The 22,873-nt window shown below is 42.5% G+C and overlaps 1 protein-coding gene across 2 annotated transcripts in view; it reads right to left on the bottom strand.

Annotated features, from left to right (window-relative positions):
- Positions 1–5,864: 5,864 nt before the first annotated feature.
- Positions 5,865–22,873, bottom strand: part of B3GNT2 (UDP-GlcNAc:betaGal beta-1,3-N-acetylglucosaminyltransferase 2) — a 39,659-nt gene continuing 22,650 nt past the window's right edge. Inside the window, exons 2-3 of one of the 2 annotated variants that reach the window (XM_066267213.1) lie at positions 9,824–9,959; positions 5,865–8,379 (exon numbers count right to left, since the gene is read on the bottom strand). In XM_066267213.1, the coding sequence (XP_066123310.1) occupies positions 7,177–8,370 (1,194 nt within the window). In that variant the 5' untranslated portion in view covers positions 8,371–8,379; positions 9,824–9,959 and the 3' untranslated portion in view covers positions 5,865–7,176. The remainder of the gene's footprint in view (positions 8,380–9,823; positions 9,960–22,873) is intronic. The other variant, XM_066267215.1, reaches the window with a different exon arrangement.

Here is a 22,873-nt window from a genome sequence, read left to right as displayed (position 1 = left end):
CAAATGCTCTAAAGTAGGGGAAGAGGCCAAGAAAGCTGCCAAGAACAGCCATTCTGTAAATAAGGCTCTGTGTGCTAGAGCAGGACAAGCAATCCCGCGGGACGCAGTTCATTGCAGGCTCTCCTGAGCACACTGACATCTGCTCTCGTCTAGAGGGAGCCAAGGTTGGGCATCCTCGCCCAGTGCCAGGAGGGCTCTACCACATGGAACCTTGATGCTTCCTCCACCCCTGACCTGACACCTCTGAATGCCAGAGGCAATCCTGTTTATACCCCTCAAGGGGGCACGTAATCTTGTTAACTATTGTGCCTTGCTTTCTCCCATCTTCATGTATTCTTCCTCCTTAATGCCATTTGTATAGAAGAAACTGAAAAACTCAATTCTCTGAAGCATTTGAGACCCAGCTTCCCAGCATGTCATCAGCTTGTCTCAAATAAACTCTTCAAAAAATTTTCTATCAGTTTGGATGTTTCTTACCTCAACACAGATTTAACAAATCGTTACCAAACTGCAGGACATTCTACAAAGGCCACTTCCTACAAAAGTAAAGTCATGAAAGGCAAAGAAAGGTTGAAGAACTGCAACAGATTGGAGGAGACCAAGAAAAAATAACAATGCTATGTGGAATCTAAAAAGAAAATGGACATTAGTAAAAAAAAGAAAAGGTAAAATTCAAATTAAGGTCTTAGTATAGGTAATAGAATTTTTGCATTGATTTCCTATTGTTGGTTGGTCCGGTGTTGATTTTGAACATTGTAATATGGTTACATAAAATGTTAACGTTAGGGAAAGGCAGGTGAAGGTACACAGGTACCTTCTGTACTATCAAATTTTTACTTTTTAAATTATTTTAAAATTTGTTTTCTGTGTGCAAGTTTCTCCAAAGAAATCAATTTCATATCAGAAGAATAACTGATTGTATTAGTTCACCAGTAATGAAAAAAGTCTGGACTTTGGATAAAGCAGAAAATATTTCAACTGTCTGCCATATTGTTAGAATTCTGCCATAGCTGTGGGGATTTATTGCTATAATTGCCCTCATTTGTTGAGCTGGTACTCAAATGCAATTACTTCAATAAGCACCTCTGCAATTTCTGGAGGTGTGATTGACAAGAAAGTTTGCCTCCTACAATAAAATGCTCCTCCCAGCTTCACTGGGGCAAAAGGTTCTCATGAAATTGTTCTGCATCTTCTGCATCTCTGCTCTCATTTCTAATGCTAATCTCAAGCAAGCTCCCGGTCTGCCCATTTTATAGTGTAGGAATCAAAATCTTTAATCCAATATACAAACAAGGAAGTCTCTGATACAAAGTCACTTATCTGAGGCATCTTCTACTTGTCTTTTTTTTTAATTCATTTTTAGAGAATGGCGGGAGTGGGGGAGAGAGAAATGGGGGAGAAGCAGGAAGCAGCAACTCTCATATGTGCCTTGACCAGGGTTTCAAACCAGGGACCTCAGCATTGCAAGTCAATGCTTTATCCACTGCGCCACCACACGTCAGGCACTTCTGCTTGTCTTGTTCTTCAATCCAAGAGGACTTGGTGAATAACATAGTTCTCTAGCTTTCTTGACAATGCATCACAACCCCTCCTTCTACATTCCTTCCATGGTGACTCACTTTTGGAGGATTTTGCAACCAAATAAAGGCATTTCCCACCAACTTGAAGCCCTTCAACTTTATCCCTCAGTGTCTGCCACTCATTTCTCATAACCCACAAGGGGAAAAGTAAATGTGAAATTATTGATATTTTGTCCACATTTGATTATTTTGTTTTCCTTTGTGCTTCCATCTCACCAGCCAGGTCAATGACAGATGAGAGGCTGCAGACTCTACAGCTCTGGCCTCCCGGTAGACTACAGCACCGAAAGGAGATAAGTTCCTTTTCAAAGGTTCCAAAGAGCCGAACAGGCAGGACTTGGCCTTGTCACTGTGCTGGACCATGGCACCTGCCGTCTGATTCCTAGGTGTCTGCATGGTTAGGCTTCCTACTAGACCCCTACCTGCAATACTGCTTCTTGGCTGTCTGTGTCCTGTTTCAGCAAAGTTCTGTTTTGTTTGTTTTTTTCTCTCCAGCCCACAGACTGAAAAATAAATTATCTAATCATTAGTTAACACCTCATGACTATGCACATTTTGCAATGAGGTAAGACAAGTGGAAATAGGAATTCACAGCCCCGAGCGTTGGACCCTTGAATGTAAGGAGGAAGAGCCAGAGGCTACTGATTCAAAGGTGAGAGCTGGGTTTTTCTCCAATACAGGGGGATCTTGGGTAGGGCCAGACTGAGGCTGGGGGTGCTCAGCCACTTCCCACCTACTCGGGAATACTTTGGCAGCTGAAGGAGTGCTGCCTGGGCAGGGCTGAGTATCTGTAAACGAGCCCCACAGCCCCCACCCAAGGCCAGCTCCCTGGCTGCTGAGCTCTGCACAGAGGGCAGCGTGGAGGAGAGGGCTTACAGATGAGCAGGAAGAGAATGGTAGTTGAAGACAGGCTAGGAAAGCACTAGTCACAAGATGGTAGGTTTCTAGGACAATGAGTAAGCCCTTGTTCACACTTAGGTTGCAAGTTCCTGTGGCTTACTGCTTGAAAGGATGAAAACGCATTCCCCTGATGCTGGGCAGCTGTTGGAAGCTGCAAGCACCTCTGTTCCACCACCAGGCCCAGGCTTAGACATAAATAAGCCCTTGGAATACAATCAAATCAAAAACTTTACTTTGCTACTTCAGTGCAATCAATTCATCCCTTTCACAATGCACAACAGACAGGAAGAAAGCAACGGCCAAAGCTCAAAGTTCCCACCATTGCTTGGGTAAAATTCCTAAACACAAACAATAAAAGAAATAAGAGAAGCAAGATATACACCTAAACAAGGCTCCATCTTTCAATTTAAGGGTGTAGTATGTGTATATGTGTGTGTATAACTGAAATACAGTATTAGTATATTACTGTGTATGTATATACCCTAATGCTGTATGTTATTCTAAGATATAACCTTTCAATTTTAACATCTCTATAATTGAGGCACATCATATAATTGATATAAATCATATCGAATTGGCAGTATTTTTAGTGATATGTAAAAAAGTACTGCATCTTAAAATTAATAAATATGGTAATTCACATGCAATGTGACAGTATTTTGGGGGGGCTCCCCCTTAAGACAAAAGTGCCTCACTCATAGCCTCTACCTTTCAATATACCATATAATGAGCAAAAAAAAAAAAAATGCATTTCTAGTGCCTTACTCTGAGACCTGAACAAATCTGGATAATAGTTTTTGTTATTTATTGCTAATGCTAATAATGTTCATCAAGATTTGGCAGGCCTGACCAGGCAGTGGCGCAGTGTAGAGCGTTGGACTGGGATGCAGAGAACTGTGGTTCAAAACCCTGAGGTCACTGGCTTGAGCGTGGGTTAACCAGCTTGAGTGTGGGGTCGCTGGCTTGAGTGGGGATCACAGACATGACCTCATGGTCACTGGCTTGAACCCAAAGGTTGCTGGCTTGAGCCCAAGGTCATTGGCTTGAGCAAGGGGTCACTTGCTCTGCTGTAGCCCCCCAGTCATGGCACATATGAGAAACCAATCAGTGAATAACTAAGGTTCCACAACAAAGAACTGATGCTTCTCATCTCTTTCCCTTCCTGTCTGTCTGTTCCTATCTGTCCCTCTCTGTCTTGACACACACACACACACACACACACACAAAATTATTTGGCAGGTGTTCATAGCATTTAAAGAATAAAATCAATATAGAATTCACATTAAGGAAAAACTTAATTTATCCAATAACCTCAACAACCCAGCGCATAAAGTATTTGTTTCCCATTTCAAATAAGAATTTTCACTTCATCTGATATTTTTCTTAGGAAGGTAAAACAAGAAGTTAACTTTTAGCCCAAGTAAAGATTTCATTCTTTTCAGCTTTCCTGGAAGTAAAAACTAAGTCACTCTTTACCTTACTTAATGAATGCCTTCTTCCTTTCTGCATGAAGGGGCCAAGACAACCTACTACATCTAAAATTCAAACCAGTATCAATCAGGGGTATTAAAGTAGGAAACGGTCACACTTTGGGTGCCTTAACTCTGGATTCAATTTCCAAGTGTGACTTAAAGTAGTTTCCCAACTTCCTGCTCTTCTTTCCCATTCTCCCTCATCCAAATTAAGAACAGAGATGGGTATAAGCAGGGTCAGGGATGGAAATGCGCCATTCTGGTCTCTTTCATCCTTTTCCTTTTAAGGCCTAGTTGGGTTTACGAGAAATCCCAACCTTAGCAATGTTTATTCAGCCTTTTTGAACTTCAAACTCAAGTCACATGACTCAGTTTCAATGAGGCCTCTATTAGTGAGCAGTTCTGAAAGGATGAACGAACTGTGGTGCTTGCATTCATGAGATGGAACCTCAAGGGAGATTCCATGTTGTGGCACCAAGAGAGGGTTTCACTGATTTCAGGATCAATCAGTACCATGGTTGAACCTAAGCATGTGTAGAGCTCTAAAACCTAAGTATCCCTTTGCTGAAAAGCCTGTGAGATCAAAGACCGGTGTCATGGGCTCAGATAACCGCCACACAAGAACTTCTGCCAAAGAAAGAAGAGCCAGAGATAACCCACCAAACATCACCAACATCAAGGACTTATGTTCAAACAACAGCACGTGCCAGCTGGAGGCTCACAAAAGGCCCTCGGTAGCCCTCCAAACATATTTCAAAAGCTGCTACATCTCTTCTTTCTCTGCAGACTTGAAATACCAGTGAAGAATTCTCTAAAAGAAAAAAGTTAAAGCAGTTACCCTCAGAAGAAACATCTATTTACTTGAAAATGTATGGTCGGGTTATACAAACACATGCAAATTATGAACCAATTACTAGTGAATGTTCTGAGAGCTTTATTCTTCTCTAAACCTAATGTGATAATGCTGCTCTCTAAGAGATGTGCTAGCAACAACCACTGGAGTAGAGAGGTCAGGTGCAGGCACATGAAACCTTTAGAAGGACCAATTTCACAACAGTCTTCAATTCAAACCCACATTAAGTACCTCTGTCCTCGTAACTGCTCATTTACGGCCTCAGCATTCCCAGTAGGAGAGGACAGTCTGCTAAAGGTTCTCACAACACTGATTCCTTCTGTTTTCTGAGTTTCCTCAAATGTCTACTTGCTCTTAATTGATGATTATCAATTTCTTCTTACCTGAGTCTAAGTAAGAAACTTGAGTGGTAAAGGCTGCCTCTATTATTTCATCAATGTGGATACAAACTTCAAAATGGATATGATTTAAGACAAGCTTTTTTTAAAATGCCGTCCCATTTCCTAATTAAATTCTTTATATTCACTGAAAATGGAAGCATAAATAAATATTCATTCTCCTCTTTAAAGACGAAAGTGGGAAAGCACTTTAAAAAATTTTCGAATCCCCGAGGTTGCTGGCTTGAGTGTGGGCTCACCCTGTTTGAGCAAGGCTCACCAGCTTGAGTGTGGGGTCGCCAGCTTGAGCATTGGATCACAGATATGACCCTATAGTCGCTAACTTGAGCCCAAAGTCTCTGGCTTGAGCAAGGGGTCACTCGCTCTGCTGTAGCCCCTCAGTCAAGGCACATATGAGAAAGCAATCAATGAACAACTACGGTGCGGCAACAAAGAATTGATGCTTCTCATCACTCTCCCTTCCTATCTGTCTGTCCTTCTCTCTGTCCAAAAAAAAAAATAATTTTTAAATGTGAAGGCAGATGACTCATTGAGACAGAGAAAAAGTTATTGTTCAATACCACTATAATATTTCTGGGGGGGAAATGACCTCATTGGAAAAAAGTAATCAAATACAATAAACAAAAAAGGATCACAGATTATTACACATTACACACAACAATTAAAAATACAGCGCCTTTATTTCCATCATCTTGCCGTCTCAAGGAGCACATCTGGTAAGACTCCTCAACTCTATAAACACATAAAAATTTCAAAAAAGCATGTTACAAGATGGTATACATAAGCAACAATTTGGCAGAATTTTGTCAACTCTAGTAGTTCACAGCTCCCGCAAAAATGAATTTTAAAATTCAAAAATAACAGCTTTATTTAACATATGTTACACCTTACATTTAAAATATCATGCTCTAGTTAAATATTTCCTCAACAACACTGTATACAAATAAAATAGTACACAAAATATATTTAAGAAAATGTTTTGGTCATTGATCTGAACAATAAATAAAAACACAGGCACTTCTACACTGAGACAGGGAAGCAATCACTACGCAGAATAATTCTGTACAAGCAACATGTGAAAATATGGCAAGAATAGAATCCTGGAGTTTTAAACAGACAAACCACTCAGGAAAAAGTCTGCAACTTTAATCTTTTCACTTAAAGTTCAAAAGTCACATATGCTTTTCTGGTCCATATTAAAAAATCATAAACATGATATGACTGCCAGGGTCAATTCAATCTTTAGTTGGCTATTATGGAATCATATTCGTTATTTTCAAATACTAAAAATAGAGAACTATTATGATACCACCCAGTAAACCAAATACAACAATGGTCATTATGTTCTTGTATCATAATCTCATTATGACCATAAGACCATAACAAGATAAACGGGATCACATAGTGATCCTCATTTTGCAAAATTAACTGATTATATTAACATAAAAAAATACTGTTGAGGTGGCAGGGAATTTCGACAGAAGTCAATTTTTCTAAAAATTTTAAAAAATTCATCCCAATTTCATGAAAATAAACTTAATTCCATTTCACAAAAACCTCTGAATCACATATAACAAATCATTTGCAGCCAATAGCTTTATAAACACCTAACCTGCACACAATTCACTCATTACAATGGAAGTGGGAATATCACCATATGAGGGCAAAACAAAAATAACTTATAGTAGTTAAATTCCAAAAACATATTTCAGATAAGAAGGGTGACAAATCAGAAAATACCGTAATGACCGCTAGCCAGTAGGAAGAACCAGAACCAATCATCCTGCCATATCCTCCTTTAAAAATCTTCTGCTTTCCCTCTTCAGGAAGTACCACATTGAAGGGTTCAGAGGCCCTCAAATAGATATGAAGGCAATTTTGATGATTCAACATAGAAATTACCCCAATGAGAGAAACAACATGGGAACTATCCAAGATACGTCTTTCTGTGCAAAATTTAGTCTGTATACATTTTAGCAATTTAAATGAGTATTTTGCAACCGAGACCAAATATCAATCATCTCTTGAGGTTTTCTACTATGTACTAACATCAAGTCTACATAGGAACAAATGTTATTCCTTTTTTTCTCTTCTATATCAAATGTCTTGAAGCCTTTGTGTTTCTCTGGAACGAGGCCGAGCTTCTGAAGGCACATTCCAGTATAAACATCATCAATGGGGTAGAGAAGGACCTGGTCAGTAATATTGTACAGCCTCAGAGCCAGGCGGCCAGAGTAGAGGAACCCACCTCCCCCAGCATACGGCGGATAAACACCAAGGTAAACAACTTCTGGGATGTAGTACTTCAGTTTCTTATCCCGATGAGGTCCAGCGTTGTGGATCACATCACCTATAAACAAATCTTTGGCTTTGTTCTTGGGTAAGCTATTCAAGTAATTCAGGATATGATGGGTATTCACAAAAACATCGTCATCACCCTTGAAAACGAACTCGGCGTTTGGGCAGGAAGTGCTCACCCATCTGAGAAAAAGCACTTCTTTCAGAGACAAGTTGAAGAAAGTGTCTCTGTAATTCCACATAAGAATGTCTTGGTGCTTCTCACTCTCAAACTTGAGCATATCTGAAAGATCGGGATGGTTGTCCTCTGGGGGGGTCTGGCCCAGCAAGAAGACTCGCACCACCGTTTGGTTCCCCATACTGGTTTCTCTGCCCCATGATTCCCGAATTGCTTGCCTTCTAGCGAAATGTGGAGTGAGGGACTTAATCGCCAGCAGTAAGAAGGGTTTCTTTACACACTTCTCTGGTTGATCTATAAGCAGTGAATAATTTCGACATCTCAAATACAGCAGAAAGTCTTTAAATCTGTCCGGCAAATTGTTGAAACCTGCAACTACAGATGTGACCCTCAGGTCAGGTTCACAATAATTCAGATGGCTCACGTTGGAAAACCCGTGGAGTTCCCCCGTCTGGTTTGCCAACATGCTCAGAATGGGGTTGTACCGCCTGTTCAGCTTTTCTTGTTCTTGGTTCCAATATGCTGCAGGAGGATCAAATGTCTTCCAGAACTTTTCTTTGGGTATTATTACTTCCCCCTTTCCATTTTTTTCTTGGTTACTGCTTTTGGAGGCTTCCAAAATCAAATAAATGAAGACATTTACCATCATCAGGATACCCAACAACTTTATTCTTCGACGTCCAACACTCATTTCTCATATCTGGAACAAAAGGGGGAGCATTGTGTTAATTAAATAATTGTTAATCTGCATTTGCTCACATATGTAACTTGCCTCTTTGTCTTTACCTCCCCTGGAAGTGTGGTTTAAAGCACAGATTGTAGACTTGCATGCCCAACGTTCAAATTATGGCCCTATCATTCTAACTGTGTGACCTTGGGCAAGTTGTATAACTGATGTCTCAGCTCCTCCATCTATAAAATGGAGGTCATAACCTACTTCATAGGATGGGTGTGAGGACTACCTAATTTTATACGTAAGGCTTTTAAAAGTGGCTGGCCCATAGCAAGCTGTATGTAAGTGGTTGTTAACACTGTGACTGTTTTAGAAACTGGAGGGCAGAAATATATGTTTAATAAATAACCTCACAGGTGTTCAACTTCCTTGCTTACAAGGACACATACAAATCAGTGTGCTACAAACTGACTTGCCCACAATCATATTAAATACATTTTATATTGTGATCCAGTACACACATGTGCACACACATGTAACTGTACAGAATGGGGCAAAAGTGGGTTTTCAGTTATAAGCAAAAACAATAATTTTTGTAGTTATTTATTAATTATTGTATTACAATATTTTCCCTATGAACAACTGTAAACCTAATTTTGCCACACCCTTTACTTTTAGGTGTTACAATGTGTGTAGTTCTATATAATTCACTCCAATTTTTTTTATTTTGTTCCATTTCATTTTTTGTAAAATGGTGTTCCCAACCCTGAATTGTTTCCCAACCCACCATTTTCACAGATTAGGAAACAAAGGCAGAGAGATGAAAACGCTTGCCCAGGGTTGAAGGGCTAGGAGATAAAGGAGACACTAACCACACTAAGTGCTCAGAGAGAAAAAATAAAAAGAATTCCACCAGCTTTATCCTAATATCCAAAAACTGTGAACCCAAATACCATCAACAGAAGAATAGATTATCAAATTGCAATAAATTCACACAATGGAATAACTCTCACAATAAAAAGGAAACTCTTACTACTAGCCACAAGAGTGCATTATGAATGAAAGACCTCAAATTCCATTTATGTTAGGTTCAAGAGGGCAAAATTAATCTAGATCATAGATATATGAAGGTGAAAGGGATAGAGGTTTTATCTGGAGAAGGGTAGGGGTAGGGGTGAACATTTGGAGGATAGAAATGTACTATGTATGTCTTGATCGGAATGAGAACTTCATGGGTGTATACATTTGTCAAAACTCAAAGTGTATATTTAAGATCTCTGCTATTTATAGCAAAAAGAAAGAGAGAAATGAAAATGACATTTTAGTGAAATATCAAAGGCCAAGAACAGATTTCAGTCTGTAGTCAATAGAAGAACAAAGAAGAATGACATGGACTGCTGGGAAAAGAACTCCAGAGTTCTAACACTATCGAGATGGATGACTTACAGAAGAACAACCGTTTAGGCCTGACCTGTGGTGGCGCAGTGGATAGAGCGTTGACCTGGAACTCTGAGGTCGCCGGTTGGGAACCCTGGGCTTGCCTGGTCAAGGCACATATGGGGCTTGATGCTTTCTGCTCCTCACTCCCTTCTCTCTTTCTTTCCTCTCTAAAATGAAAAGGGGGGGGGGAGAACAACCATTTAGATAAGCTTGACATTAAACAACAATCCAAAAAAGTGGACTGGCAATAAATACACTGTAAGAATTTTCTTTCCAGAGTAATTCTATAACTGAAATTTTATTCCTAGAAATGAATCCCAAAATAGCATTGCATCTCAAGCACTGTGCATTACTGTACTTGATACACTGAGCCTGTGAAGTTGGTAGTGTTACTTTTATTCCCATTTCATTTCACCCTACAAAACACTTAAAGAGGTAACTGTTAACAGCAGAGGTGGAATTCCAGCCAAAGCAATGGAGCATCAATGCCACCACGTCAAATGGTAACCACTCTTCTCCAACCTCTACAACAAAGTTGTGTGGCTACTTTTTAAAACAAGGGTAGTGTTTACTTCTTCTTTTTTTATATATAATGTAAGAGGACTTTTTAAGTTTACTGAGTTCTACATGTCGGACTACCCAGATTAACTAATTAGAATTCCCAAGCTATTTTGTGTCTCAAAATCTGTTTAGTACGTCCTAATCTACAGTGACTGCATTTACCACTGCTAAATAACTTCAGTTATGAACATATAAGTAAAAGGTGTTTTTCAAAAACAAGCCTCTGCCCCATTCCCCTACTCCGCCAAAGCCTTTGGACATAGAGAACAGCAGATGATCAAGTTACGTGGGTGCCCTCAGCTCACCCAAGTACAACTTCCCATCACCACCCCGTTTCTCCCCTCACTTCTCCACCACTCAGCTACCAGAAAGGGCCTTCTTAATCTCACTCCAGAGAAGGTAGTAAAAACCACAAGACATTTCTTACGCCTTAATTACCGTTTTAAAGGACAATGTCATCACACACAACCTGAATAATTCAAAATGTCCAGACCTAAATCAAGGGGCCACACCCTCCTTAGGTCAGTTCCTTTCAAATGAGCTTTTGGACAAACCTTATGAGAAAACTGAAGTCTCAGTCCAGTATGCCTTTGACAACCTAAACCTCTTTCCTATGGGCCTTATTCTCAAGGAAGAGAGAGCTCAAAAGAACATGAAAATGTATTTGCATGAGTATTTCAAATAGTTAAAGCATCAGTCATCTCTTTAGAAAATGAATCATTGGTAGTTTTAAGCTTTTTTTTTTTTTTGGCTTTCAAATTTGAAACTAAACACTATTCAAAACAAACAATTCTCTCTATGTTGGGATAACTCTCCTAAAGCTAGCACTTCACCCTCTATCTCCAACCTCTAGGTCTTAGGCCTTTTCAGTGAATAGTTTAAAAGAAGGGCGAGGAAAGGTATGTGGCTGAACAAGACCACAATGAGGAAAAATATTTGGAAGGGATTCTCAGGGAAAAACAGCATTACTATGAACAGCTAATTACTTCACAGAAATTTTCAACTCAGAAAATAAATATGAGTATCAGTAGACTATTCTTAAAATTATAGAGTAAAAGAGGACAGCTTAAGGAAAAATAAAGCAGCATAGTACTCTACTAAGTTTATTTTTCCTTAAGTTATTCAGGGAAAAGATTCGGGGTGAATAGTGTATGTGATGACTTTAGATTAAGGAGCCAGCTGTGCATCCAGGTTATGGGGCAGGACCATGAGCATCTGGATCCAGCCAGAACCACTGAAGAGATGGTTTGAAGTTTCTACCATTGAAAGCACCAGTTCTTCTTTTGGGAATACTTTGAGGAATACAGTGGGCTTGACAGACCTGGACAAGATTTCCTACTTCATCCACAGCAATTCAGGCTTTTATTTCCATGACCAAGACCCAGCCAGGGCCTCCCACTACCTCGGCTAAGACAGGCCTTTGTAGCTCTCAAAGGAACACCAGCCGCACCTTTTGTTTGCTCAAGTATTCTCAAGTATTCCAGTCTGCAGAGCAATGTCCTGCCCATTGCTTATTTGCACCCCCTAAGGGAAGGTGAGAAGGTAGCACTTTACCAGTGAGAAAAATGGAGGCTCAGAGGGAGTTTAACTGAGTTGTCTTAAGTGTTACATAAGTTAAGCAACAAGGCTGAGATGGCTCAGCCTCCTGGCTCCCAATCCAAGGCTCTTTGCATCTCCTGCGTTTTCTATTAAGGCACATCCTGGTCAACAGTGAAGGCATTGGTCTAGGTCGCCAGTGACACCTGAAGGGCTGGCTCAGTACTAAAAAGACCGAAAGCATGGGGTCGTGACGCATTTGATGTTACCAAGACTCTTCAAAGAAAGGACCTAGACGCTCTCAGCCCTGTTCTGAGAATGGGCCAGCCTTTCTTGTTCCAATTTCCAAACGTTCAGCTGAGGCTGACTCTCACCAATACTTGCTAAAGGGCACTTCTTCCCCAACCAACCTGAGAAGGAATTGTGGGAAAACCAAGATTCTCAACTGCACATCTCCACAGAGTTTAAATGTCATCATTCATTTGTGAACTGGGCACAATCCCTCGCATGAAAACTGCTTCTGGCAGACTTTTGCAACAAACCAAAGTTCATGGAAAGGAGGATAAAGCAATGACACCCCCCCCCCATGAAAATATCTGCAGGAAAAAGCTCTCTGAATATCTAACTAAATATTCCCATTGCAGGCATAAAACCAATTCCGTGTCCTTTTAGAGCAGGAAGTTACATTACTTAAGAAGAATTTGAGTAAGAAAACTTATTTCAATGCTGGGGAAGATGTTATACAACCCTCACTATGAAACACAGAATTTTTACTGGGAGTAATGGAAATAAAGAACAACCTTAGCTTTTCACCATGTGCTTGGGCTTATAAAGTCGGCCCAACAAGGACCCAAGAGTTTTGAAACACGTCAGTTGATTCCGTTTAATGAAAAACCACTTCCCTCCTGTATTTTGTAACAAAAATATTTAAAAAGACAAGGTAGAGACAGAAAAAACATATTTGTTAGCTGAAAATGGATTACAAAATAGTACAGATGTGAAAAATCCAGATGAAACACCACACCAAAACAGAACCAGTTTAATCCGGGTGCTAGGATTACAGGCTATTTTAATATTTTTGAATGCTGCCACATGAACTCTCTCTTTGAACAGCCTCTACCACACAGCCTCTACCTAGACTGCTGGGGTGAGTGTGGGAGCACATCACGAACTTCCTGATGCTGGGCTCTCACGGTTGCAACCCGTGTCACTAGCCTGCCTGTGTCATGGCCTCAGTGTCCCAGACACCCAGTCCCGTCCTGGACCCTGCAGTGCTCAGCAGAAGCTGTGCCACATCTACCCCTAGGCCATCTGCTCACCTTTCCTCGGACCTGCGCTGTCTGCCTGAAGCACTCTATTAGAGAGGATCTCCTAAAAACAATAGTAAAATATGAACATCTGCTTTACTTTTATAAATACTTAGGCACCTGCCAGGCACTAGCAATCCTATGAGGCAGATAGTCACACAGACATGATTTAACTTGCCCAAGGTCACACATCCAGTAAATGGCAGAGCCAGGATTTAAACCCAAGCAGTTTGGCTCCAGCATCCTAGGTTTAAACTATGATACAAGTGAAGGCTGCACACAGGACTGTGACTAAAGGAACTAAAGGGATGCAGGTCTTACTTCCAATGGTTCATCTTTAAAAGTATTAAATATTTTAGAACTTTATACATTTTTACTGAAAAACTACCATTAGTCAAAGTTAGATATGGGAGTCGGAGTGGAAAAATAAATAACATTTACTGAATGATTACTGTACAGGCCAGCTCTGGGCAAAACACCGCACAGACCCCATTTTATTTCCCAATATACAATCCAAACAACCCCAATGTTTCATTCATGGACACTACTAGACTGGGAAGCACTGAAAAGGATGATTGTTAAAGGTTCCCTCCATTTCTGAAAGCCCTATAAACACTGAACCAAAGTGCTGGCCATCCACAGCCACCAGTCGGCGACTGACAGCCACCCCCTGCAAAAGGCTCCAACAAGTTAGGTAGGTAGCACCAATAGCTAGTCAGGGACAGAGAGATCTACCACACCCAGACACTCAAGTACCAAGGTTAAGGATAAAATAAAGGCAGGGCCTTCTTGTAATAATAAAATAAAATGACCAGCCACCCCCACTCAGGCAGGCTGAGGCAAGGAGGCTGGAAATTCAAGCCTATTCGACCACAGGAGACTGAGCTAGCAGCCTCCAAGTCCACGGGTCCTGCTTCCTGATCATTCTCTTCCATAGACCTGACACACAAATCCTCAAGGAGAGAAAGAGCCCAAGCCCACTGCTATACCATGGGGGGTTGGGAGGAAGTGGGGGGAACACACTTACTCTTTGGAGAACCTGTCCATCACTGCCTGCCCCGTTGCCCTCCCCCCTTCCAAGAGCCTGGCCAGAGTGCCTTTCCTAAATCGTTTCCTCCCGGGCTGCTTCCATCTGTTGCCTGGCCCGTGCCAGGCCCTTCCAGGTTCTTCTCAGATGAACAGGGACAGGGACAGTCTGCAGCTAAGTGGTTCCAGCAGAGAGAACAGCGTCTAGCATGCAAGGCAGAACCTGGATGATAAGATTCGAATGAAGCAACTCAGTTGGACCAGAGAGCTGGGCCATACCTAAAGCTTGTTTTGTAATAGGAACAAGAAGCCTGGTCTTGGTTTTTGTCAGGCCAGGGGCAAGGGAGCACCAGGAGGGCCCTTACCACCTCGCTTAGACACTGGTGAGAAGGGAGAACATGTGTCTGTCTGACTCGGCTCTCTGGTCTGTAAGTTTGAACCAACAATCAAGGAATTTGGCTCATGGTCATTACTAGTACCCTTCATGTTCAAAATTAAAAGGGAAAAGTACATATAATGAATATATTCACCTACACATCCCCACGGGAGACAGTATACATCAAAAAGTCTGGCAGGACACGTTCTGGTCCCCAGTGACTAAATTTCCTCAAAGGCCAGCATGGCCGATTTTTCTCAAATTATATTCACCATTTAAAATAAAATCAATCACTAAACTAATTCTTCAAGTAAGCCCATATCTAGTACTAACAGAAAAGGAGAAGAAAATTTAGTTAACAACAGAGAATTAACCCTACCAGAGGGCACCTTGCTCCTGCCTTTAGTAAATCTGATGAGTTTTATAGTCCCAAGTCCGTTTTCACTTTGGAAAGTTGGTCTGGCATCTGGAACTGGACAGCCCAAAGTTAAATTCAGGCTATGCTACCCACTTAGCTATGTGACCTTAAGCCAACTGTTTGACCTCTCTGAGCCTCAGTTTCCTCATCTGTAAAAGGAGGATGAGGAAAAACAAATCTACACCAATTTGTTGTCTGCCATGCAATGAGCAGTCAATAATTCTCTTCAGAAGTTTAATATCTCCACCAAATACTAAATGAAAGCATGTTTCTAAAGTTTTGTTGTTCACTCTCTTATAAATTTATTTAAAAAAAAAGATTTCATTTATTGATTTTACAGAGAGAGCAGGGGCAGAAAGAGCATGAAGTATAGTTGCTTCACTTTAGTTGTTCATTGCTTGCTTGTCATATGTGCCTTGACCGGGCAAGCCCAAGGTCTCAAACTGATGACTTCAGCATTCTAGGTTGATGCTCTATCCACTGCACCAGCACAGGCCAGTATAAAGTCACTCTTTTAGAAACCCATATATCCACTTCCTTAAATATCACCTCCTAAAGGAGGATTACAAGTTGACCCAGCTAACTACAGATATTAGCCTCTAAATGTTTTGTGCAGACCTTCTTCCCAGGTCTCCATTTGCAATGAATCAACTTCTCAAGCACCGGGGGTGCACACCCCAGCATTACCTTGATTTACTGCGTCTCCCTGTTCTCCACATCCAGCCAGGAACCAAGTCTTGTGTTCCTACCTCCATAAAGTCACTTGCCGCCTTCCTCATCTGCCCTCTACTCCATTCAGGCTCTGCTACTGGCTACTGCCGTAGCCTAATGCCTCATCTTACTACCATGCTTCCAAATATGCCCTATTCCCCAGCCACTCAGCCTTCAGCCCCTGTATGTCCAGTCCCTGCTCACACCGCTCTGCCTGTTTGGTCAGACCACCACACATGCTAACTCCCTCACCGCCTACTTTTAAGTGTGTGTTGTCTCCGAGAACTCCTCTCTTCTACTCACAGAGCTCAAGCTCAGAGCCTCATCCCTCCATCCCTCTATCCCTCTAAGAGTTCTCCTCCCCAGGGATTTGCCCCAGCCTCACTCCTCCAATTTTTTCATTCATACACCAATCTGGTCCCAGCCAGAGCCTTAAATGATGATCTGTGCTTCCCTTCACATTACCTCCTGACAATGCCTCCCATCTCCATACTGCATACACTTTAACCTCTAACCAGAGCAAACAAGTTTGTTCCAGAAAACCTGCTTCTCTCCACCTTCTTTCTGTTCTGCCTTCCTGGAGAGCTGCTACCCCTTCCAGATTAGCTTGTCACCTCCTGGCTGAAGCACCCACCTCCCAGGAGTCAGGGCATCCACTCCTGGTCACTGGGGCCTACACCTGGGCATCTTCCATGAGCGACGCCTTCCCACTGTACCACCATCACCCCAGCACATGGCACTTGAGACGCAGTCAGTATTTGCTGAACAAACATTCTGGTCATCTGGTCAAGTTATTGAATATAGTGAGATATTCAGTAGAAACTGGATTAATTAAACATATACACCTTTCCCCAAGGACATGACACTGGAAAATCACTTACAGATATACTGGTAAATGACACATACATATACAATATTTATAAAAATCTATCTCAAGTTTTAAGTACTAAAGTACAATAGGAAAAATTTAAAGAACTTTCTAGAGTTAAGGGAGATAAAGAGTTTCAGAAGCAGAAAGTCCATGAGACTAAGAAGGTGGGGGCAAGATTTGAAGAGGTAAACTGGAGTGGGTAGTATAACCTGGCCCCTCACTTCCTATAGTCAGCGGCAGACCCACCAAAGGCCACACAGATGTGGATGTGTTCTGACTGAGCACACTCTGTGAGTGGGAATGGAGATGTGCGGTTCAGCAGTGCTTCCAGGTGAGGGCTCCAACCAGGCTCCTGCAAACAGATCCAGCCAACCTGTCTTCCAGCCTCTCCCACAAGAGGGGGCTCTAGAGCTCCTACCTGGCGAGGGAAGAACCTTCAGCAACTGTTACCCCACCAAGGCCACGAAAGTACGGGGACAGGGTGAAGACGCCTGAAGGAAGGCAGGCCCCTAGTACAGATGTAAAAGTTGGGAACATCTACTTACCTAAGGTGAGAAATCATTTACTCAGCCATAAGAAATGATGACATCAGATCATTTACAACAAAATGGTTGGATCTTGATAACATTATACGGAGTGAAATAAGTAAATCAGAAAAAAACAAGAACTGCATGATTCCATACACAGGTGGGACATAAAAACAAGACTAAGAGACATGGACAAGAGTGTGGTGGTTGGGGGGGGGCGTTAGGGAAGGAGAGGGAGATATAGGGTGGGGGGAGGGACACAAAGAAAACTAGATAGAAGGTGACGGAGGACAATCTGACTTTGGGTGGAGTATGCAACATAATTGAATGACAAGATAACCTGGAGATGTTTTCTTTGAATATATGTACCCTGATTTTTAATGTCACCCCATTAAAATTAATAAAAATTTATTTTAAAAAAATTGCTGCAATGCAGGAAGTCACTTCCTGGCTATGGCTTGGTAAATGCTTCTACTTCAAGCTCCGGGGCCTATGTACTAACAACTAGTCTGTTAGGCTTTCAACGAGCCCTCAGAGAAATCCCTAGAACAGCAATTTTCAGGCTTTTTCATCTCATGGCACACATAAACTGATTACTAAAATTCTTTGGCACACCAGAAAATATATGTTTTGCCAATCTGATGAAAAAATTAGGTATAATTTTGATTCATTCATATCAGACAGTTGTGTTGGCTGTTGTCATTTTTTTAATTTGACAATCTAAAGGAAAAGAGGTCAGTGCCCCTGATTAAAGAGTCAGGTCTGCATATTTTAAAAATTCTTGTGGCACACCGGTTGAAAAATCACTGGCTTAGAACGTTTCTCTCTGATTCATTCTGTTTGCTCACTTTGGTTACATGGTTTGTATTTCAGTCTGGGTCCCACCAGGAGACAAAATACACAGTTAGTATAAAGAATATGATAACCGAGTAACTGTAAAAACGCACTAGATCTCTAATGGGTTCCCAGCAGCAGATGAAAAGTACCAGAAAAAGTACTAATGCGGAACGGGTGTCCAGAGCTTGTTGAAGTAGGTATGGATGGCTTAAAAGTCCCTGAGTGCACAGACCGGAGAGGGTCCACTCACCAGCAGAGCAGAGACAACCCTCTGAGACGCAGGTACAAAGCCTGGAACACAGGAGCCCCAGCAGGAGGACTGCAGGAAGCAGACCCTGGGGATGCAGGTGAGCCTGGACTACAGTGCAGAGTGGGCGCACAGAGAGAATGAGGGTGCAGAGGAAGTCATGCACATACAGTGGGTCCGGGTGCTGCTCAACTGGGAACTGGGGGGGCCTCCCTCTGCAGAGGCTCAGCACCACCGTGTGGCTTGGCCAGGAGCAGCCCAAGGCCGGTGCTCAGGACAAATACTTGGTGGCCAGCTTATTAAATGGCCAGGACCACAGGACTCAAAATGTACACACATGTGGGGGCTGAGGAGAGGGTGCAGAGAAGTGGTGACCTGGGCTGTATCCCCCCAGCGCAGGCTCCCCATGCCACCACTCCTGCCAGAGCTGATGCAAGCGCAGAGCAGCCAATGGCTAGAAAAAGCTGTGCCCAGCGGGCACCTAAAAGTACAAGAAAAGCAGCAGGCTCTCTGGCAGCCTGAAGACACACATTATCCAGTACACTAGGAACCAGGAAGGAAAATCCCTTCCTCCAGCAACATCCTCTTCAGAGCCCTCAACTTACAGAAGGCAAAAAAAAAAAAAATTTTTTTTGAAGGATTCCAATCCCTTTTCATACATCAGGCAACAAAGGGTGAATTTGGAACTGAGAGGCAATAGTCAGAAACTGGCACAAGTTGTAAATCTCCTGAATCACCATCTCCAAGTCATCTCCAACCACAAACATTTTTACTCGAGTCTGGAGTTAGGAGAAAAGGGCCTAAAACACAGGCCCTGTACAATGAATTGGCTGATAGTCAATAAATACAGGACAGGCGATTCTCCAATAGTAAGGGACAAGGCAGGGCCTGAGTGGGGCTTGAAACAGGGTAGATTTCAGAAACAGGTAAAACTGGGAAGGCAAGAGACACGGTAGGGACACAGGGTGTCCCCAGGTAGAGACTGACACCGAGTTTGTGGGCAGATGCCACACAGGAAAGAGTAGATCAGGGCCGGTGGGCCCAGGGCCTCTCCAACAGGACAAGGACAAGCCATGCCTACACCTAACTTAATAAATGCTGCTGCTGGAGAATCGCAGGAATGTTTTCTTCCACAACAAAGAAAGAAAACTGACTAAATCACACAGGTATATGAAATAAGGAAAAATTGAAGAACTCCAAAGTAGATGCCCATGACGATTATAAATGTAGCTGGCTTTTGTGTTTACTAAGATTGAATTTCTGCAGAGCAGATTCCATTCACAGTGGGGAAAGAACATGGTCTGAGTAGGCCGTCTTCTGTCATCAGCTCTCCAATGCACCTCTAACAGAATACGGGCATTTGGTCTGATTTGCCAACACTAACCCACGACTTGTTTCTGATTTTCCCCTATAATTGAAAAAGAAAATTGATGCGCAACCTCACGTGTGCCTTTTCCCACTGTCTTATTTTTCCTTTGGAAAAACTATAAACGGCAAACAAAATTCTTAAGGCATTTAGTATATAATCAAATTATTTCTCTCCCCTTCCCTTCCATCCCCCAGCAAAAACGGAGGCCATGCTGACTTACCCTCTTACTGTACACCCACAAGCATGGAACTGTCCATCCTGACTGTAGACATTGTCCTTTTTAACCTGTACTGAAAAACAGGGCAGCTCCCTACTTTAATTTGCACCATCTCCTCATACGCTTCCTTCCTGACTCTCCTACTCCCCATGCCCTTTGTCCATTTTTTCTATGTCGGGTGTTCTCATCTCATTTAATCTTCACAAGCTCAAAAATGTGTAGCAATTAGTCCGAGATCACAGAGCTAATCCCAGTGGAGCCAGCACTTGGACCCTGGACCCTGACCTCAAGTCTAAGCCCTTCCTCTTCCTACCACACAACACTGTCACTCAAAGAGGATTTCAAGAATCCCTAAATACATTTGCACTTAAAAAATAATAATTTAGGAAGTAATATACTATTTTTGTGGACACCCAGAAGATGTAGACAATTGCGAGGCTTAATCAGCATGAGAAAGGAATAATGTAGATAAAACTGCAAGTTAAACACTATTCACTGCTTTCAGGCGCCCAGAGGTCCTAATCTGGTAACCCAGACACCTTCCTACCATGGGTGGAGGCCCTGCAGGAGTGGTAGATATTTATCCATACTCAAGAATGAGAGATTGGCAGGGGCTTAAACTGGCCTAATCACAAACAAGTCCAGGCAAACCCTTTTGTCAGAGCTATTTACACACAGAAAATGCAGCCTTTTCATTCCCCTCCCTCCCAGCACCACAGCCTGACGCGAAGGGCAGGCAGCCAGCACAGACCGGGACCGGCTGCAGGGGAGCACAGAGGTGCTCAAGCCCAGCTCTCCTGACTGAGGACAGGCCACCACTTGTGTCAGAAGAGGTGATGGCACAAGGAAGGAAGGCCGCACACTGAACCATCCCACCCTTTGTTTTCTCTGTAACAGGCACACACATTCCACACACAGACCGTAACCCAATCCCATTGCCAGAAAGAAGCTAGAAGAATTTCTTTACCAGTAGATGAGTTTCAACCACATCATTTACAGAAGAGGAAACCAAAGCTCAGGGAGGCGCAAAGCATCACCCGACGTCTCCTCTCCCCAGGGAGGAGAACCAGGGCAGCTAGAAGTATTATTAGTGATGAAGTCTTTTTCTCCCAGTCTACACAGCTTCAATTCTAAGCCATCAACAAAAAAACCAAAATGGCCAAAAAAGGCCAATTGTCCCAGCACCACTTCCCCAGACACCTTCCCTGACCCCTCCCCACAGGTGGATGTTTTTATTACTTCCTTTCTGCTGTTAAACCTCACACTCACATTCACCTGACTTACTGCACCTTGCTGTTAACAAGTCTGACACACTGACAGGAAGTGTGGGCCTCCAGGGCGGGGGCTGGGCCACCTTCATTTCTCTATCTCCGGTGTCTGCCTCTCAGACAATTTATCAGCGGACACAAGGACAGAAAAGGGGTGGGGCAATAACGGAAGCATGACTTTTACACTGCTCTAGACACATCACTGTTGAATAAATTCATTCACAGGTGCTACCTTTCCAGGCCTGGCCAGAGCACCCTTCCCAGGAGCACCCTCCCTGACCCCTGGCTGTGTAGCTGTCAGTCCAGGTTGCTTCTCTTAGGAAGGGCTGGTCATCAGCCTTTTCCCACTCCTGTGCTTTCCCCGCAATGCCCACCCTTCACTCACCAGGACAGCATTACCTGGGGTCCTCTCAGTGCAGTACAGCTCTTAAAAACATTTCCGGAAACAGTCTCGTACAATTAAACAAATCCATAAACATAAGCCCAAGGGATGTTGGAAGGGAGGAAGAAGGCAATTAAAATTTAATAAAAATGGAAAAATTAATAAAAATCCACAGGTATATAGTACTGGGTTAGAAACAGAATCCCATTATATAAACCAAGTTATCAAAGTGACCTTGTATAAATGCTTCTGGAAATAAGTAGGCCATCAACCATGATTTAGCAATCTTAGCACCAAGACAGGGAGGGGAGGAGGTAATCTGACGCCTGCTATGTGAGCTACTTGTGTCTATAGACACATACAGAGAAAAGCTGGTGAAATCAACTAAGAATATTTTCATACAAGTATTTACATAGTAAAATGCATGAAAAATTCAACTGAAGACTTAATTGAACTAAATTAAAATTTTACTTTCCTGGAAGTTTTAAGATTGACTTCTGGCCTTGGCCAGCTGGCTCAGAGGTAGTATTGGCCCGGTGTATGGAAAGTCCTGGGTTCGATTCCCGGCCAGGGCACACAGGAGAAGCTGCCATCTGCTTCTCTACCCCCTTTTCCGCCTCCCCCTCTCTCCCCTCGATCAAAGTTGGCCCAGGAGTTAAAGATGGCTCAGGGCACTGAGGATGGCTCAGCTGAGGATGGCTCCATGGCCTCGCCTCAGGTGCTAAAATAGCTCAGTTGCCAAGGAACTGAGCAGGGGCCCAATGGACAGTGTTCTCCAGGGGAGGGGGGGGCTTGCCGGGACTTGCCAGATGGATCCCAGTTGGGGCTCATATGGGAGTCTGTCTCTCTGCCTCCCTGCCTCACCGGAAAAAAAAAAAAAAATTAGCCTTCTTTCCATAACTTCAATCAATGACCTTCATTGTGTTTATTTTACGTAATTTAATAAATTGCCTTAGGAATTCTCAATTTCTTGGCTGTAAGGATGAAGGCTTTCAGAAACGTGTTTTCTATGTTATTTTATTTTTTTAGATTTTATTTCATTGATTTTTGGAGAGAAGGGAGAGAGAGATAAAGAAAAAGAGAGGGAGAGAAAAAGGGAGAGGAAGAAAGAGGGGGGAGAAGCGAGAAGCATCTACTCCTAGTAACTGCTTCCTATATGTGCCTTGCTTCCCTATATGTGCCTTGAAAGGGCAAATTCAGGATTTGAACTGGCGACCTCAGCATTCGGGTCAATGCTTTATCCACTGTACCACCACAGGTCAGGTGGAATGTGTTTTCTTTTTTTCTTTCTTTTTTTTTTTTTTTTTTAACAGAGAAAGAGAGAGAATCAGAGAGAGGGATAGAGACAGACAGACAGACCGGAACGGAGAGAGATGAGAAGCATCAATCATTAGTTTTTCATTGCGCGTTGCAACACCTTAGTTGTTC

The sequence above is a fragment of the Saccopteryx bilineata genome, chromosome 3 (genome assembly GCF_036850765.1).
Source record: "Saccopteryx bilineata isolate mSacBil1 chromosome 3, mSacBil1_pri_phased_curated, whole genome shotgun sequence".
In the NCBI taxonomy this organism is placed as follows: domain Eukaryota; kingdom Metazoa; phylum Chordata; class Mammalia; order Chiroptera; family Emballonuridae; genus Saccopteryx; species Saccopteryx bilineata.
The sequence above is the reverse complement of the archived record's forward strand: the minus strand, read 5'-3'. Positions and strand labels throughout refer to the sequence as shown.